General features: G+C 41.4%; 2 protein-coding genes across 8 annotated transcripts in view; both read right to left on the bottom strand.

Annotated features, from left to right (window-relative positions):
* Positions 1-18,405, bottom strand: part of LOC108788831 (cytochrome P450 26C1) — a 26,149-nt gene extending 7,744 nt beyond the window's left edge. The window contains exons 1-5 of one of the 2 annotated variants that reach the window (XM_018558699.1): positions 18,399-18,405; positions 6,927-7,146; positions 5,899-6,123; positions 5,050-5,325; positions 2,017-2,172 (exon numbers count right to left, since the gene is read on the bottom strand). In XM_018558699.1, the coding sequence (XP_018414201.1) occupies positions 2,017-2,172; positions 5,050-5,325; positions 5,899-6,123; positions 6,927-7,133 (864 nt within the window). In that variant the 5' untranslated portion in view covers positions 7,134-7,146; positions 18,399-18,405. Of the gene's footprint in view, positions 1-2,016; positions 2,173-5,049; positions 5,326-5,898; positions 6,124-6,926; positions 7,147-8,032; positions 8,038-18,398 lie in introns of those variants that run through there. The other variant, XM_018558700.1, reaches the window with a different exon arrangement.
* Positions 14,965-20,693, bottom strand: part of EXOC6 (exocyst complex component 6) — a 185,039-nt gene continuing 179,310 nt past the window's right edge. For all 6 annotated transcript variants that reach the window (XM_018558692.1, XM_018558694.1, XM_018558693.1 and 3 more), the window contains 2 exons: positions 19,246-19,358; positions 14,965-15,667 (listed from right to left, as the gene is read on the bottom strand). In XM_018558692.1, coding sequence (XP_018414194.1) covers positions 15,535-15,667; positions 19,246-19,358 — 246 coding nt within the window. In that variant the 3' untranslated portion in view covers positions 14,965-15,534. The remainder of the gene's footprint in view (positions 15,668-19,245; positions 19,359-20,693) is intronic.

The following is a 20,693-nucleotide window of genomic DNA, read 5'->3' as shown; positions in this document are numbered from 1 at the left end:
ATATAAAATTATATTATTATTATTATACAGGTATTGATATAGCACCAACAGTTTGCACAGCGCTATATATACAGTATATATAATGGCCACTAACCCTATTCCCCTTTAAAGGTCCAGCAATATGCAAGGACCAGCCTCTAGGCATTTAGCATTTTGTCTTTTACAGTATCAAAATACACAATTTAAGTTGTTATATCTAGGCATTATCCTTATGATCATGATTATCTTCATAACACACCATGGACTTCCTTGGAAGTGCTGCACAATGGTTGTGCCTTATTTATCATCTCTCTCAGTGCCAGTCTACCAGTCGTGTCTGCTGAAGTTGGCCACATATCAGTTAGGTTTTTCTTTAATTTGATCAGCTTCATCAGCAAAATGTACCTATAACTATGTATGGCCAAGGTCTTACCAATTTCATAAAAATGTAATGGATTGTTTAGCTAGGCCTTCACACCACATAGTTGTTAAAATGTACTGATCTGATCAGATCTAAGGATATATCACTGATGTGTGGCCGACTACAACGATTACAATACACTATGCGATGGAGATTTTATCTCAGCAGTTTTTGGTCATGGAAACTGAGCGGTTACAGTGAATTACTGAGAGCAAGTATAGGAAGTATCTACAGATATATTTGCATAATACTATAAATGGCCTGACCCCGCCCCCTGATAGGACAGCTCAAAGTGACAGCGACACCAGCATCAAGCCATTTAGTGCTACAGTCAGGGGTTAAGTGAGCGCTTTCAATGTCATAAACATTTGTAATCACTCGTGGAGATTCTCCAATTCTTTTGGAAATCTCCATTAGATGAACCTAATCCTTCCTTCTTTTAAATCAGAAGAGAAGAGAAAGGCACTAACACAACTTCACTTAACACAATCGGCCAAGCTGCAGCAGATACAGCGTCAGGTTGCAGTGCAACAGAGGACAGGAAAATGTCCCCAATGAAGAAAATATGCCACCAGCACACCTATGGATCCTTATTCAAAGATGCCTTCATTGACATTCATTCAACATGCAGGGTCCCCTCATTAGGTAAAGAGTAAATGTTCCCCACCCATCGTTCTCAGCACTTCTGCCTTGACAAGGGTGGGCAACTCCAGCCCTCCAGCTGTACCTTAACTACAAATCCCAGCATGCCTCTGCCTCTGGTACTTATGCCTGTAACTGTCCGTCTTGCAGTGCCTCATGGGACTAGTAGTTCCACAACAGCTGGAGGGCCGGAGTTGCCCAACCCCATAAGAACATTATCTGCAAGGAGTTTGCATGTACTCTCTGTTCTTATGTGGGTTTCCTCCCACACTCCAAAGACATGCTTGAAGGTTAATTGACTCCTGTCTAAATTGGTCCTTTATATGTGTACAATAGGGAACTTAGATTGTAAGCTCCTTGAGGACAGGGACTAATGTGAATGTGCAGTATGTAAAACAGGGGTGTCCCGAGAAGTGGTGTCACCCGGAACAGCCACATCGCATTGGAGTGATGACATCACGCCCTATTACCTGCTGGCGGCAATCTTGGTTATGGACGCCAGCAGAGAGAGGAGGGGACGTTCAACTGGCAGGATAAGGTATGTCGCCGGGTTCCCTCCCCTCTCGCGCCACTGTCGGGCTTGGTGCATGACTGAGTGCCTGACTTTTCAAAGGCGGTGACACCAAAATGACTGTCGGGCATTTTGGTGTCTCCCCTATAATGGTGTCACCCGGGTACAGGCCGCACCCCTCAACCCCCTTAGTGACGCAACTGATGTAAAGCACTGCATAAATTGCTGTCGTTATATATATACCTATACTATCAAATAATTATTGCCACACAGCTTAGAAAATGAACATTTGCAGTTAGGACAAAGTCTGTCTCAGACACTTTTTATTATTTCCCCCCATTTCGCTTACTGGCCTATGACTGGTTGCTGTGGGTTACTACACATCATTATTCTGACTGCCAGAGAGTGCAATATGTCAGGTCATTGCTGGCACACACACTATTGCCAGTCTCTGGTCTGATACCTTTAACTCCTGCATATTCAGCTCCTTGCCATTCTCCTTAGCACTGTCTATCAGGTAATCCAGAGCATCTTCACACCGTTCAGGGTCTCTCGTTGTGATTTTATCCTTGATGGCTTCTTCCATGTACTGGTGTAATGCATTACGTGCATTAATACCCTGTGAAGAATGACACCCAATTAGTAACCAGCAAAAAACGTTGTCGTGTTTCAATACATAAATGAACCAGTTGTAGAGATAGAAATCTTTCCACTGTACTGCAGTAACAATTTTACAAGGTGATGATAAAGAGGTAAGATAGATCAAGTTTATCTCTAGGGAAAAAAAAAAACTAAACACACTATTGAAATACATATATGGACTGTGTTACCCACTGGTAGGATTTGTAATTCTGTTCTACCAGTTTTGTGATTCAGGGAACCCCACATATCCAGGTCCCTGACCTCATTTTTCTTTGCTGCAGTCAAGCTATATAGCTTGGTGTGGGACCCATCCCAGCCACCTGTTTGGATAATGAAGGAAAACCAGCAAACTAATGCGGACATTCCTGTACTCTCTCCTCCATTAAGTATGTTCACATTGCTAGCTGGACAAACCGGTGCAAAGCAATAGAGACCTAAGTGATACAGTGTGCTGACCCCGCCTCTCCCAGTCTGCGTTATGCTGTGAAGGGGAAGGTATTTAGAAACCTATGCTAGTTGTATTTAAGATATATTAAAGTGCAACTGAACTTTCAGATAAACACATTTTAGGTGCATCAAAATAAAATATGTTTAAAGGCAGTTCATTTTGTTTCTAAAGCAGCTACAATCTGAGTAGAAAAACCTGTCCCCTGGCAGCAGCTGCAGAGAGGGACCCTTACTCTCCATGGGGAAGCAGTGGTTTCTCTGCAGAGGTGTGACTCACCTGCTGAGTCAGAGCCAGAACCTTCAAATCTTCTGGGAGCATGAGCTTTACTGATTGCAGAGCTATAGGGCTCACTCAGCAGGGGGCATGTCAGACCTCTGCGGAGAGACCACTGCTTCCCCACAGCGAGCAAGGATCTCTCTCTACAGCATGCTGCAGGGGAAAGACTTTTCTACTTGGCTGTGGCTGCATTAGAAAGAGAACAAACTGTAAGACACTGAACACCTTTTGTTTTGCTGTACCTGGGATGCATGCAGCTGATTCAAACTGAAAGTTCAGATGTGTTTTAAATTATTTTTAACGGACACATGTATCTGCCTGTAAGAAATGGCCAACATTTTTTATACATTTTGTTAAGACATTAGTTTTGCCAGAGTAAATTTTTATTGATATGCTGTGGTTATTATTTTTCCTTCACCTGGTCATATATAGCTTGACATTTGCAAGTGATATTACACAACCTAGACATCAAGTAGTAGCTGATTGGCTTTAGGGTCTCTGGTGGGTCCCCAGCTTTGCTCATATCGCCCTCTGATAGTCGTCTGACAGGTCTTCAACAGCTAGAGTGGCAAGCAGGGTCACAAATACCAGGGAGGGAGTCATTAGGAGTCTGCCTTGAGCAGCTCTTTGTCTATCACTCAGTGTGGTCCCTATTCTGAGCTCCTCCGTGTGTTTTCTCTCCCAGTGCGGATCTTACTGAACAATTACATAGCATGCCTGTTTACTAAATGAGCGGCTGGAGAAGAGCTAGTAGAGCCTATTCCGGATACTTGACTTACCAGGGACACTCCGCCTGCCCCATTCAGCCTTTGATTTATAGACCCATGCAGGCTGCTTGCTCCAACCGCGTTTAATGTCCATAAATTATTTTTTTACAATGTGAAGTGCCGACTAGTACATACAGCCCATTCATGGGGCATCAGCAGCAGCTTGTGGGCAAATGACATTTATGACAACTCTGTATACAGAGTGTGTGGAGGGTCACCTAGAATGAAGGATGGCCTGTTTACAACTCATTATACTAAGATATGGAGGCTGCATACACACATACACACTACATATGTGAATGCAACACATAAGTGTGTTTGTGCATGTTTATATGTATACAGATTAGTGTATAGTCCCAGTACACACTTTGGCATCCCTACATTTTTCATTACACAATGTGAAATGGAGGAATGACACAATGTATTTCTGATAATGTGAAACATTTTCAGTTAATCATACACTTATCCAGAGCTTAAGAAAAGAAAAAAAATATATGATATAATACAAAGTATTATGTAATTATAACATAATATAATAGAACATAATATAATAGAACATAATATAATATAACACAGCAGAATCAGAAGGATTTGTGTGGCTTAATTAATAAAGAACAATGTGTTCAATGTATTAACCCATAGCAATTTTTTATTGATCCTGCTGTTCTTTACTGAAACATGAAATCTGATTGGCTTATCCATGCTTCTACACTTTGCAGCATTAATTCCCTATCCATTTTCTTGTAAAAGTTCCTTTACAAAAAGCGCATCTCATCCCACACTTAATATCTAGACTACAAGAGTATAACAGATGGATAAAGGAAAAGAATGCTGGATAAGGGGACAATTTAGGAATTATGGCATGTAATTGATTATTAAATAAGGGAAAAAAATAGACAAAATTATGTTTCCTACAGCTACCAATCAGCGGTCATTTTCTTGCTGCCTGTTGTCATGATAGGTGAGGTCTGGTTTCAATGGGTTACTACACATTATTTTTGCTGACTTCACTGTTACAGTTACATGTGCTTATCAAATGCAAAAAAATAACTATTATAGTTTGCTAATAGCCAGATGCCTACAAAGTCTTACATGGCTATACCAATAATGATAGACTGGTAATATTGGAAAGTTTAGGATAGTTTAGGAAGGATCTACACATTTGATGATATCAACCATTGTTCTAATGAGTGATGAAATATAGCAGAATAGTATAGTATAAATATATAGTTTGTCTCACTGTTTATCATTCACGCTTTCTACTTTTATAACTAAGCCCTATAAAAGCTCAATATCTGCACCTGATGCATTATAACATGAAGAGGAACCCAAACAGAAGATGAGGCTCAGAAGAAAGAAATACCTTGCGGAGTCCACTGAAAGGGATGTCCAGAGGCAGAGAGAAGAGGTTCTCCACTAGCTGCTCAAACACCCTGGCCAGCTCTTTATATTGCTTCTCCCCCAGGGTTAGCCCCAGTAAGATGCGGGCAGCTATCCGGAAAGTGAGCGCTTTAGCTGAGGGGAACATAGAGATGGGTCCGACCTCCCTGCACCAGCCCTGGAGCTCCAGGCTCACAGTCTCCTGGATGCGTGGGATGTAGCTCTCCAGCGCCTGGTGGCTGAACACCTTGGCCATAACCTGAGAAAAGAAGTGAGAGACCATTAACAGACTGATCGTGCCTGCTTAAACTAAGAACAATTCCGGAATATGAGAGAGAGAGAGAGAGAGAGAGAGAGAGAGAGAGGTATTTTGAAACTAAACGTGTTTCTAAATGATTACATTGTTTTAATGTATTATTGTATCATACTTGTTTAATTGATACCAGTATAGAGACAGAACGAAAACATAGACGGATACATATAAGACAGATAGAGATATATTGACGCTAAATGTGTTTCTAAATAATGACATTCATTACATTGTTTCAATTTATTACTATTATGTCATACTTGTTTAATTGTATCGCTACTACATAAAAATTGATATGGCACACATGGATCTGGTCAACAGTAGATATATATTTAGAAAAACATAGAACTGTATCTTCTTTGAGGTTGTATTACTTTCAGTATTGACTACATATAACAGCAATAAAACCTAATTCAGAATAAGGAAGGGTCTGTAGCGATCGTTGTTGGAGCGATGTAAAATACTACAATGCAGCTGAATCACTCAGGCACAACGTTCCGCACAGAGCCCTAGGTTACTCACTTTCCTCTTGTGCCTATGGAGCTCCCCAATGGAGTTGACCAGCGTGTTGGAGCCTAGGATGATCTGGGTGCTCTGTGGCCACTGGGCGCTCACCAGGTGGTGTTCCCCTAGCAGGATCTTGCGGATGTTCTCAGCGCCAGTCACACGGATTAGGGGTTTTCCCAGCAGATGTGTCTTAAAAATGTTCCCATACTTCTCCCTCCTGGAGCTGTGGAAGTCTGAACCCTGGGATGGTGGACACAACGCATGGTCAGGTAAGGTGAAGCCTCAACAATCCCCCCATGTTCTAAGTCACCCTTATCTGCCTAGGAGATGACAGATGACACCATACAACTGGATAAGTAACCACCATACAGCTAGAGAGAGTCTGTGGAACTACAAGGCCAAGCGTGTAAATGCCGAGAGTTCTCTACCAATGGAAATCCTCCACGTTGCTTATACTTCGAAGTCGACTTACATCTCCAGGACTCTGGTGGCACCACAAGGATCAGCATAACAAGCAATAAGGAGACTTGTGGTACATCTCCAAAATTATGGTGGCACTACAAGGATCACCATAACAAGAAAGCTAAGGAGACTTGTGGTATATTTCCAGAACTCTGGTGGTGCCGCATGAAGCAGCAAAACAAGCAAGCTAAGGAGACTTGTGGTACATCTCCAGAACTCTGATGGCACCACAAGGATCAGCATAACAAGCAAGCTAAGGAGACCTGTAGTACATCTCCAGAACTCTGGTGGGACCACAATAAACAGCAGAAAATGAGACTTGAAGTCTGGTTGCACCACAAGGATCAGCATAACAAACAAGCTACTGAGACTTATGGTACATCTCCATAACTCTGGTGGCACCACAAGAAACAGTATAGCAAACAAGAAAATGAGACTTGTAGTACATCTCCAGATTTCTGGTGGCACCACAAAGATCAGCATAACAAGCAAACTGAACAGACTTAGCTCCTTACTAGCTTGAGGTTGGTTGCTCACAACACAAAAACAAAGATTAAGAAAGCTAGCACAATGGTTCTTACCTGCACAAGCCAGTGTAGAGTTTCCCCAAAAAATGGCCAGCCCATGGAGCCTTTGGGCAGAGGTAGCTTGTTAGCCCTGTCCCTGGTGCTGTGCCATCTGAAGGACCAGAGCTGGTGTGACACTGCCAGGAGAAGTACCAAGGACAAGACCGAGGTGATCGCAGCTTCCAAGACTGATATGTAATTGAGGTCTGTACTCAGAAACATTTTCTGCCCTCCTCTGGGTGCAAGGCTTCAGCTTGTGGATCTTGTGGTGGAATTACAGTGATTAGTTGTGGAGGGAGCCAGTCAAGCCTCAGTCACTCCGAGCTTTCATTGACAGTGGGAGGCGGATCTACACTTCGGGATGCTTAACACTTTGATTAGTCTATGGAGAAATCCCAAAGCATGCAAAAGAACACAAACACGTCTTGTAAACATGGACAACTTCTTTCCAATAAATGTTAAAAAAATAAAAAGTTCCCTAGGTGATGTATTTAGGTGACCCCCTCCCAAAATGAGTTATTTTAAGTCTAGGAAGAAATAAATAGTGAGGACTTAGAGCGCAGCTATGATGATTATAAGGGCTAAAATTGCAGCTTTCATGTTTTTATTATATATTTGGCATGCTATAGTGATATATTTAGTCTTCGACCAAAAAAAAAAAAGAAAAGCAACCCTCTTATAAGGAAGCTTTGACTGAGAAGATTTATTCCTGAAAGATAAAGGGGGTAGCTGCAGGCTATATAGTGCAATTTCCACTTTAATAAACACCCTGCTGTTTCCTTCTTACTCCCTAGGAAAAAAAAAAGAAGTATAGGTAATCATCCAGAAGGAAAAATTTATTTAAAACAATAAATGGCTTTGCATTGCCCTTTGGAACTTCCTAAAGTTTCCTAACAGGTGTTCTACAACAAAAAAAAGAGCTAAGCTTCTTATTTGAGGCTGATGATGAGAAAAGGAGAGTACTCACCACACATAGATCTCACTAAGGCTGCTCCAGCACAATGATTGATGTCTTCAATGGGCTTCCTAGTTCACCACTGCAAAGCATAGAGCTCAGCCTGCCTCTTGGCTAGATTTATATACATATTGGCTTAATATACGTTCCACCTTCAGGGGGTGACGTGCTTTTTCTGCATAGTTAAGTAGCTGGGGAAAGGGCTGGGATTGGGCACTGGGGTAGGTGATGGTATTGATTGAAGGGATGTGAGGACTTGGGAGATCACAGCAGCACACACAATGCATGTGGGGGACAGTGGCTTCAATGTGGGGTTCTCCAGCTCTAGGGGGTGACTACAAGCCCCAGCATGTCACTGTAGCCTCTAAAGCTCTTTGATATGACTGAATTGCCTTTTGAGAAGGTTCATGGCTTTAATACAAGAGGTTATCTACAATTAGCCAATGTTTATTATACAGACAAGAGTTTGATGATGACAGGTAGCTCAGTGTTTATTCTAGGGAACACACAAATCAATTCGCTTTCATTCATCAGCAGCTTCCGATCCTCTACTGCTGTGTCTATAGGAAGCAGATGGAGCAGATTATCACACTCCTTAATGAGTTCTATGTCCTGATCCTAACTTGTCTGTATGAAGATGACAATGTGACACCAACAAGGTGGACTCCTAGTCTGCAATGGAGCTGGTTAACCCTTCACAGCCACGGAGGGTGAGCTCCCCTACACAGCCGGGCTGGTTCTGCTGGAAACACCTGTTGTAGTGGGAGAAGGTGATATATGGGTTAGAAAATGGCCAGACTGCTGACAGCGCCATAAAATGTTCCGGTCAAACCCTTCGCCTGGGGACACACTGGCCAGACACACATCCATTAGTGACAGTAATGTCACATTCCCCATAGTAATATGCACCTGACAATGACAACTCCGCCTGTATGGAAACAGGTCCTAGAAAAAATGACTATATGCAAGTGCCAAGCATTGGGGGGTTCTGAGGGGTAGGAGAGACACAGCAAAGGTACATTGGATAGATTATTGGGTTCAGGACTCTGATCTTTGTGAAATGTAAATATGGGGCCCACAGGAGGAACTGAACGTGGCCAAACCTTTCAGCTGCAACAGATCTTGAATGAACCGGAGGCATCTTCTGTACATAGGTGGACGTTTGGGAGGATGAAGATTCATGAGAGAGAGAGAGAGAGAGAGAGAGAGAGAGAGAGAGACCTATAAGAGAGTTTCTAAATGATTACATTGTTTTAATGTATTATTATATCATACTTGTTTTATTGATATCAGTATAGAGACAGAACGAGAACATAGACGGATACATATAAGACAGATAGAGATATATTGACGCTAAATGTGTTTCTAAATAATGACATTCATTACATTGTTTCAATGAATTACTATCATGACATACTTGTTTAATTGTATCGCTACTTTATAAAAATTGATATGGCACACATGGATCTGGCCAACAGTAGATATATATTTAGAAAAACATAGAACTGTATCTTCTTTGAGGTTGTATTACTTTCAGTATTGACTACATATAACAGCAATAAAACCTAATACAGAATAAGGAGAGAGAGAGAGAGAATAGAGAATAGACATATAACTATAAGACAGAGATATTTTGAAACTAAACGTGTTTCTAAATGATTTCATTGTTTTAATGTATTATATCATATTTGTTTAATTGATACCTGTATAGAGAGAGAAACATATAGTTTGAGTCATTTATGATTTATGTATGATAGATAGATAGATAGATAGATAGATAGATAGATGTAAGTGAGAGATAGAAAGATACCTGGTGTATTCAAACTCTGATATGCAGAACTTGTATTACATTCTTTTTGAAATGGAATCTCTAGTATTTTTAAAGCAGAACTCAGATAGGAAAAATGAATTAATAATATATCCATGATAAACGTATTTTTAAATACAGCTAAAGCATTAGAATATAGTCTTTATTTTAACTTCCTGTAATAATCTGCACAATAGCATTCTGGACTGGAAGGAGGGTCAGCACTATGTGCCATGCAAGGTTATATGTCTTTGCACACTGCTGTCAGCCTAACACTGTGAACATGGTTACAGGGGAGGGATGAAATAATCTGTGTTCCTTCACTATCCAATCAGCAGTCTGGGGGTGGGTCCTTGACAAAACTGTGCCGCTTAACGGGACCTGGCTGGGGTTTCTGGCAGGGGGCTGGATCACAAGACTGGCCAAATATGAATTACAAATCTTTTTGCAAGCAAGACAGTTCACATGTAAAGTAGTGTGCAAACGTTTTAGGCAGGTGTGATAAAATGCTGTAAAGTAAGAATTATTTCAGAAATAAAAATGTTAATAATTAATTTTTATCAATTAACAAAATGGAAAGTAAATGAACAGAAGAGAAATCCTAATCAAATTTCTATCTGGTGTGACCAGCCTTTGCCTTCAAATAGCATCAATTCTTCTAGGTGCTCTTGCACACAGTTTTTGAAGGAACGCCTGTCTCTTCATGTAATCCAAGACACACTTGATGATGTTGAGATCAGGACTCCTTGTTCTTCTTAAGGCCTCATTCACACGGGGCTGATCCCGGTTGGGACAGGTGTGATTGTGTGCGGCAGCCTGTTCTAAACTATAGGAGGACGCGGCTGTATGCTGTCACACGCTCACCCGAACTGCACATCCGTGTGGGTACAGGTGTCTACACTTGCATCCTGTCTGCGTCCAAGTGTGGACACCCGTCCCCGCATGGATGACAGTGTACAGCTGCATCCTCCCACAGGGAAGAACAGGCTGCTGCACGCAATTACATGCAGCACCTGTCCTTCCTGGGATCAACCCGTCTGCGTGCGTGTGCGCCGCACGGACGTGTACGCCCCATGTGGATGAGGCCTTACGCTAAAGATAGTTTACATTTACATTTTGTTAATTGATAAAAATAAACTATTAACACTTTTATTTCTGAAAGCATTCTTACTTCACAGAATTTTTTCACACTTTTGCACAATACTGTATTTATTAAATGTGGATTTAGTGATTTGAGATCAGCTTTAAAGTTCATTGGATATGCTTGTAGACGCGATCAGCTTCATGTAAATAATCTAATTAATGTTAGAAAAAAAAAAAGAAATAAACTGTTTCTGAGTCTAGCTTGTAATAAAGTAACCCCTCCATATGAGAAATGCAGGTGCTCCCAGTGTTGACCTTGTTCTGCTATATGGCTAGATGGTATGCTGACCCTTACAGCTTTAGAAACTAACCGAGAACAGTATATAGAGCAGGAGAGTCAGAGAAAAGTCAAAGGTTTATTTGCATACTTGTACTGGGTCAGTGACTCCAAGTACTGAAACCAGAGAGTCCCCCATGACAGCCAGGCAACTAGCATATGCAGCATAAGAAGTCAGCAATGGCGTTCTCCATTGTTTCTTCAAGGTTTTCTTTAAAGCTGAACCCTGGGGAAATTTCAAAACTACCCTTGTACACTTAGTTTTGTCTAGGGTACCATTAAAAAGCAGTTCTAGTTACCATATCCCTCGCCCTTGCTCTGTCGGTCGCAGGGATTCTGACATGTTCATTTACAATGTAGGACTGCTGGTGCTGAGGGCCCCCCCCCCACAGCCAGGAGACTTGGATAGAAGAGGAGAGCGCCGGCTTCCATGGAATGAGGGATCAGGTAAGAAAAAACTGTCTTTTACTGGTACCCAAGACAAAAATTAAGCATATAACCCTTTCCGTTCTGAGGAACCATACAGTAAGGAAACTTTTGACATTTCTCTGGAGTTCAGCTTTAGGCTAGGGGCGTGTTGCCCTGTATAGCATAAAGGGCCGTTTTCCCATGCGCCCGGAGCTGTGGGAAGAAGCGTGTGGGAAAGTCATGTAAGTCTGGGGAGATGCAGGAGCTGTGTGAACTTACATGCTGCTACCTGCAGTTCTATGTTCTGACAGCCACCCACAGACAGTGTACAGTCTCGGACGCATACATCATGGATCCAGGACCGTGGAAGAACTGTGTGGGGGCACACGACTCCTGCGTCTCCATAGACTTACATGGGCTGCCCACATGCTTCTTCCAACACCTCCGGGTGCATAAAAAATCGTCCCTTCACACCGTAAGGGGGCAACATGCCCCGTGTGAATGAGGACTAATACACACATATGGGGGCAGCAGTATATGCAGTATATGGTTATTACATATTCAGGCTGCAGTAATGCTGCACAATGATTGTGCTTTCCTGATCCTCTCTTATTGAAGAAAAGAAACAAGAGCAGAGATATAGCAGTATAGTACACTTGCATGTGACAAGCACCACGAATGTTCGCTAAGGAATGAAATGCAGCCATTCTGTTGGAAAAAACGAAGAAAGCATACGTAAATGTATATATTAATGGAACCTGCATTCCAATCATCAGTATATGAAAATGGACTCAAAAATATTAGAGAAAATCACCTTTTCATTTCAGGCATGCGTCAGCTTAGTTGATGGACACTGGAGTGGAGCATAAACTCCACAGTGAAACACGCTTTTAGTAAATTCACTGTATGTACACTGTAGCTGTGCAGGTCTCGGGAGCTTAGTAAGTACTATTTGGATATCAGTTGGCTGTTTGTATAAATAGATGAGCTGGTGTATATTGGTATGCTTTAGTAAATCAGAGCCAAAGTGTTCATTGGTCTACGTGAAAACAAAACACCCTGTGTGGCTAATTGATAGTGATGATGGCCATGTTCCTTGGTTTACAGCTGGCCACCTGAAAGATACCGAATTTACATAAAAATAAATATTATGCACTCAATGGAAAAGCACTATAGACTCGCCCTGTTAGCTGTTACTGTGACATTCTTCCACCCTCCATTGTATGACACAGATGAGAAGAGTTAACTGTCAACCTCTTATCAGTGGAGAGGAGGTTGGAGGCACACTGCCCAGGTCCCTGTTCATGCAGTATAAGTCCTGAACATGGGCATGTGTGCTCAATCAATATACACATCTTCCTTCATTCCCAGCATTATCGGTGGCAGCACAAGCATGAAATACACTCGCTAATAATTTATAGCGCCATCAGTATAAATCTCTTTGGAGTTTGTGTCCACTCTCCAATAATTTACGGCTTCAAATGTATCTCCCATGAAGGGCAATTCCCCAGATCACAAACTGCAATAAAAGCAGAGTAGCTGGCCCCGCACACAGCTCAGGAACACACACTCATCTGCCAACTGCCATTTGGAAAGCCACCAAAGCCAATACTGGAGTAATGCTAAGTGATGGGAGCAGGTTTTATGGAGAACAAAAGAGGAGCATTACGTCAAAACCAGGCTTGTAAATAAGGCCAAAGTGGACATTTCTCTGAAGAGTGAACAGAAGGTGACTCTAGAAGAATCCGCTTCTAGGATAGGACTTCTGAGGACTTCCATGGATTGAGGGACTGCAAGTCTCAGCACGCAAGCCAACTTGCAAGCAACGTTTGCAATATACCGACCCATAGCAAAGATCACCCATAATACCCTTGAGTCAAGACTGAAAAATAAACTATTTTCAGAAGAACATATTGTTACATTTTGGGATTTTTTAACAGTTTTGGAATCTGGATGATATATATACAGTATATATATATATATATACATATTTATTTATTTATGTTAATCAGCATCCACCATGGAAGGAATTCCCACCCAGCAGCCACCCATTCTTTCCACGTTTCACCTTTACAGACTTAGTTGTGGAGATCTCTATGGCTAGGGTGAAACACGTGAGAGGTAGGCGGCGGTTGGGTGGGGATTCCTTCCATGGTGGATGCTGAATTTCTATTAATTAAAATATACAAGCGGTGAACAGCGGTGTGCGGCTTCTTTTTATACTACATTAATGTTTTGGAGTGTGGATGGCTCTGGGTCAGCAGTACATGCACCCAGAGGGTGGCAATCGCTGCTGGATGGAGCGGTAAAGCTTTTTGTTGTTTGCACCCTATTCTCTCAATTTAAGGTACAGCAACAAGGAATTACACTTGCATCCTATGCTCTGTATATTTTTCTTGTCATTTCGATTATAAGCTGACTTATTGAAGATCCTCGGGCTGATTCACTAAAGAGTAGCGTCTGTTCACTTGGAAAAGTAAATATTCACTTTGCATAGTGAATGATCGCTGAGCTTAGTAAATAAGGTTAAGCTGTGTTCAGTTCAAATAACCAGTCATGTGCTAGCAAAAATCATTTTTATTTCTTTTAATTTCTCTCAAACTTGTTTCGGTATACAAAGTGCACAGAGGTTTACTAACAGAGGAAGGAGAAAAAACAAATTCCATGTAGCCAGCTATCAGCCTGATCGCAGTCCAGGTGCTAGGGAGAAAGGCTCACAGTTGCCTTGAACATCTTATCAAGTCAGCTGCACTCTGTAGATCTTCACCAAAATTCAAAAGTATTTAACTATAAAAACATGATACATTGTGGTACAGAAATCCAATGTATAATCAGCCTGTAACACGTTTTACCAAAGTGTACTCATAGGAGAAGTAAGCCTTGATGGTGAAACGCGTTACAGGCTGATTACTTTAATTTCACATCCATCTGCTGGAATGTATCCATGATGTAAATAAGGAACCTTCTTTACGGAAAGAAACTTAACATGTGAAATGCACGGGCCATGTTCATATAGACATGCTTACAGTGCAATGTTAACTGGAAGTGAGAGCGCCGTGTAGATTTCCCATCAATACCCAGGTGTGGCACAGGGTAGCCAATCAGAAAAGTGCTGTTCTTTTTTTCTTTCCAAACTGCAGAGTAAAACATTAAACAAGCATCCTACAGGTGCCTATATTAGTTATGTAACACAAGCCCTACACCTGCTATTTCCTACTCACCCACTGAATTCCTAAAAGAAGAACTCTTTATATTGTGCAAAGTAATAATTTTTGTCCTTTTATTATTGAAATGTGTGCAGAAAGCATAAAAATCCCATGTGTGCTGGGTCACAAGGTCCAGTTATTCTATCAGGCTAAGCGCCTTCTAACAGTTCAAGTGCTTATCATGTGTGTGCAAATATGAAAAAATTGCTCCAGACACCAAGCGGTTAAAAAACAAACATAGAGGTTTCTGTCAACATTCTTTTTTTTATTCCCAAAGGAGAATAAAATTACATTATTTACAGGTATAGTTTCAAAATCACAACCCTGAGAACCAAGAATATATTAAAAGTGATTAATGGCAGCCACGCGCTCAGATCGGAAGACGTGTCCATTTGGTGGCCATTGATCAAAGTCTGCAATGTAATGCCACACCGCGTTCGGTACCAACACTTGCAGACTGTTCATCTCAATGACTGGCTCCGCTCTCGTCATGGCACTGACGTCACATGACTTAGAAATCCCAGCACGAAATGCCCTAGAAAAGTGGCAGCCTTTAGCAGCAATATTTAAAATACAATATTCATGGTCCATTCTTTATATGTACACTTCAGTGACTTTAATGACCTGGGCAATGCTGAACCACTTCAGTGCAATGTATAAAACACTCTTAAAACCTAAAAACATGTTATTGCCCCACCAAAGCTAGCCAGTGTCTGACCTCCCCTCTTTGTACTCAGCATAACAGGAAATAAAAAAGAAAAGAAAAGAGAAGAGATGTGCTGATTGGGATATAGTTGTATGTACACTGTGCAGGAAAAGGGCCGTCACTAGGAGTGCTGTGACATCCCATTCACCAAACTTCTAAGCTGCTTCACCACGGTGTCTATTAACTTCTGTTTGTCCCGATCATTCTTCCTGAACTGGGCGAATATATTATTCTTCTTGTTGATGTCCTTCATCCTAGGGGAAGTGAAGGAAAAAGTGAAAGCTTTCATTCCATGTCCCTACACTAGACTCTTTGGCTGTAGCAGAACTTCCAGCATACTCTGGAATCCAGTGGCCAGTATTGAATTGTAGATCCTCCTTAGCTAGAGAGCTTTGCCTAAACCTGCCTCACACAGTGAACCACAGGGCTACAGTAATCTCGCTGATGTTTCCCATAGAGTTTGGAGGGCAATCAGACCTGTAGGCACTGCCTTACACAATAAACCATGGGGCTACAATAATCTTGCTAAAGTTTCCCATAGACTTTGGAGGGTAGTTAGACTTGTAGACTCTGCCTCACACAAGAAATGACAGTGCTACTTAAATCTTGCTGGTTTCCCAAAGACTTGAGGGTAGTCAGACCTGGAGGCACTGCCCTACACAATACACCACAGAGTTACAAAAATCCTGCTGAAGTTTCTCAAAGATTTTGGAGGGTAATAAGACCTGTAGGCACAACCCCAGTGCCTCAGGCTAAAATTAGTCAGTGTGTCCCATAGTTTCATAACTGGATCTCCTCCAGAATGGCTGCTTGTAGCTCTCTGAGACTACCATATACAGGAGACATTTGCCTGACCTGGCTGTTGATAAATGCGTATCTGATGTCTCAAAGTGTGCTTATAATTCAGGCACTGCTTGCGGTAATCTCTTGACACATCAGCAACTGCTCCCATTTCTCTATAGACAAGGAGAATGATCCACTCCCTATCGGGTTCTGTGCTTTAATGTTGTAGGAGTAAAAGGTCCACAATTGAGACAAAGCTAGAATCTGCCCAATTTATACTCTTCCTGACTGGGACTACAATAATCCAGAAGTGGAGCAGGGAGCCTGTGGATCTGAACTGCAGTGGAACTTCAATCTCCATCACATGGCTTCACCTCAAGTTCTACAAACTAAATGGACCATAGCGGATGCAGAGATTTCAATGAATGGTAGCATTTGTAGCCCTAAGGATGTGGTTCTGACAATTAATCTTTTTAAGTACATCAAATTTCAGGGTCACCAACTCAGCAACCCGTTTTTTTGTAATCTATTATTTAAATCAGGATACGGTAAGTTGTGATCACACATTCCAGATAAGAGCAACCTTTTATGTTAAAAGAGAACTATGGGGTAAGTGTTTTTCCCCATAGTTTTCTTAAGGGTAACGGGAATACATATACTAACCTCCTCCTGTGACCCAAAGCTCAGTACTGTATATCAAGAGCTACAACGGGCGGTATACTGAGACCACCGCAGCTGGGACGGATCCCAACATTACTGTTGAGATCCACCCAGCTGCGTGAGTGACAGCTGGCTCTGCCTATCTAGAGGTAGAGCCAGCTGGACCCACCCCCTCCCGTCCGTTCCTCCACTCAGTGCTGGAGGATGGGAGCGGGGAGGGGGGAATCAATGCGGGGAGCCGTGGCTGACAGTCACTGCTCTCTGCAGTGAGACGATCGAGAAGTGAGCGAGAGCCGGTATGTGTTCGCTCACTTCCCGATCTATTGAGGCAACGTGTGACAATTTCATTGTCACACGTGAGCTCGAACTATGAGGATGAGTGATTTTCACTCACCTCATAGTTCTCCTTTCAATAGTATAAAAGATTATTATTTTTGGAAAACCAAAACACGGACGTCCTCAAAACCAATCCAGCAAATATATAAATATTATACTAAAAAAACAAATACAGTAAAAAATCTAAACATAGTTAAAAGGCCTTGCCACAGAAAAGTCATGTTTCACTTCTCTTAAAGGACTCTGTTCAATGACGCACTTTAAGCCCACCTTATACAAATGTTCTGCTGTGTTCTTGTTATCTATACAGTATATGATGAAGATAGTCCACTATAAAATCATTTTTAAAATGCAAATTAGAAGACCAAAAATACAGTGTTGATAAGCTAGCTAAGTTGTTTCCCTTTCATCAAACAGCACTGAATGCACAGCTTTATAAAGGGGACACCACTTTGCTTTTTCAACACACATATCCACATTAGCCCTTCTTAGCGCGCCTTCACGAATCATTATTCCTATCTTTCCTTTAACAACACACAGGCAATCAAACTTAGGGGAGAAAGTCCAAGACTGGCAAGCTTTACGTTTACATCCACTGAAAGCAGAATCATAGATTAAAGCTGAACACAGGAAGTAAGCAAATGATTATATATGATGCCATTACCCCCTTGTCCATAGATACAGAATCTAATGCTGGTTTTGTCTAGTGTTTCTCAACCATTTTTATCACCTTTTATTATCAACAGGAAAGCATGTAAGACTTCTTTTGTGCTGCTTCACCTTTCTGGAACTCCCGTCGACATTCTTGTGAGTATTCAACAACTCTATCAGTCTTTAAAACACTGGCACAGCCCTTCCAATAAAGTGTATCTAAACCCCCAAAACAGAACTGTCCTACAGTAACAAAACTGACTCTCTGCATTCTATCTATGGAGGAGTACCCTGCACTTAGTACCAGGTAACCCTGTCAGTCCCCTTGCTTTCCTGTGAGGTTCTGACCACACTAAGCACAGAAGCAGATGCATAGTAGTTTGGTTCATTTTCATTGCTTTATCTTTTTAATCATACCTCCAGGATGCCATGCCACCAGGCTGACACGCACCTACCCCTGCTCATTCACGGCTGTGTGGAATGCAGCAACATCTACATCATGAGACCGGCTTACTTTCCAACCATTCCCCTACCATTCAGACGCGGGATCGTAACTGAGTTCTTGTGGTCACATGACCGCTGGATAAAACTTGTTTTTTAAGGTAAATGGCAGATTTTTTCCAGTTTAAAGGGTTTTTTCCCCAACTACACAGAATTGCATATGGAGTGACAGTCTGCTTGTTAACCACAGACTCCACATAAACTTTAAGGGACAACAGGTATTTTTCTGACCTTGCAGAAAATGTCTATAGCCTCCAAAAAATAAAAGTAAAGCTGCAGCTAAATTCTGTAACCTGTAAGCTTCAATATAGAACATTTTTGTTATTTGGTTCAGGTAAACTTGGCACCTATGGCATATGGACAACATCCCTGTCCCGCTTCCTTATTCTTCTTGTATTAAATAAGAACCTTCAACTTCAATTTACAACATAACTACCACTGCAAGAACTCTCTGCGCCATTGTATCTCTCTCTTCTACTTTTAATTCTATGCTCATTTGCACAGGACGTCCTGTTTCTGGTGTCTCATATATGATATAATGTCATTTTTTACAGACTATGCTTTTATTAAAGAGAGTTTTTAAAGAGCAGTACATCATTAATATTACCAGTTTTGCAAGCACAAGTACTGATACTTGTCCAAGTACTTACAAGTACAAGTACTGACACATTTTTGTTTATTGACATGTGAGTTTTTCTAAAACAATACAGACTAATGATTTCGGGACAGCGGTGGAGCGCCAGAGCCAGGTCCCAGCTGCAACCGCTGCAACACTGGTAGTTCTCATGAAAATGCCAAGTATCTGCACTGGTATCGGTGCATCCCTAATATACACACAGTATATATACACAATATATACCAGTAGTAAAAATAATGTTTACACACAGAGCTATATACTCACTTCTCCAACAGAACTAGTGCAATACTGGGATTCACTCTCAGGTATTTGGAGCTGGGTTGACCATAGTCAGCGAGATAAGTAGACCAATCCCAAATCATGAATAAGTCAAGGAGCTAAAAGACACAACACATTATTTTCATTAGCATAAAGCGTATACATGAATGGTGTTTCATAGAAAGTGATCTGGATGGTCCAGGAATCTCCTAGATTGGCCGCAAATCTCTGCACAAGCCACATCATTAACATAACTAATGTTTTATATAAATCCGAGCAAAAGTAAAGCCTGTTAAGGTTCATTTTATCCAAATTAAATAAAACATTTCACTGATAAGAGATTTATTTCTGCTCCAGTTTTTATAGAACTACACTAACAGGGAAAGTATGTACAGTGCTAGTTATTCCTCATACTGTGTTACACAAACATGCATGATAGGGGTCCTGGGTTCAGTTCAATTCTCTGTGTATTACTGTATTTCCTCTGGATGCTCCCAATTTCCTCCCACAACCTAAAACATATTATTTGGCTTCCACCCAGCTTGCCTTCTCATGTATATGTTCTGCATGACTATATTAGGGACAATCTCCTTTGGACACATGGGCTAATAGGAATAGCCCGGGTATTTGTATATCACGAGGGAATCAGTTGATGCTCTACAAAGTAGTAAAACATAAATTACATTTATAAGCAACTCTAAAAATATTATTTTGAAAAGGCAAAATAATAATTTGGGATATTATTTGCCATGTAGATCAGTACTCCATGCAACGCACAGCTCAGGGACAATTGTCCAGGGGGTGGGTCAGCCCCTGTAAATCAGCCATACATACAGGGCACTGTCATCATGTTAAGTGCCATGCCATTTGTAATACAGTACTTCCGTTTTCACTGCTACTTTAGCGACAGGGTGGGGTGTGTGGAATTCCAAGCTAATTTAAACCAGATCTTTACCTAGTCCTAATTAAGCACATTAAAACAGTCCCTTCCAGATTATCCTCAGTGGGGAATCCGTGGCTGAGAAGCTCCAAGCTTCAGCAAGACTCCAGGGAATCCCTCCTTCCAAAACAAAATAAAATGATACCCCCTCAGCTCCCATCGTTATTGTAAGATCTGCTACAGTGGTTGTTGGTCAATATACAAGTAATCTTTTAAAAGCTAATGTGTCTGAACTAAAACAGCCGAGCATTTATTAAGCTTTAAATCCGTAATCCCTTTAAGCCATTTTAAACCCACTTCCTATCCCGTTTATAATTGTTTGTAACACTTAAATACCATGCTTACAAACTTGCTGGGCTTCGCCGCAGCTTTCCGGTACTCAGATCGCCTACAAAGAGATCTATACATATGCAATCAATATACAACCCAAACCCAAATTAGTAATGGCAGGTGCCCCCTCTCTGCAAATTGTTATTTGTAAAGAATAAGAAGAAAAAAAGTCACAGGGGAGCTG

The sequence above is a fragment of the Nanorana parkeri genome, unplaced genomic scaffold (assembly GCF_000935625.1).
Source record: "Nanorana parkeri isolate BGI_ZX_2015 unplaced genomic scaffold, ASM93562v1 scaffold353, whole genome shotgun sequence".
Taxonomy (NCBI): Eukaryota; Metazoa; Chordata; class Amphibia; order Anura; family Dicroglossidae; genus Nanorana; species Nanorana parkeri.
The sequence above is the reverse complement of the archived record's forward strand: the minus strand, read 5'-3'. Positions and strand labels throughout refer to the sequence as shown.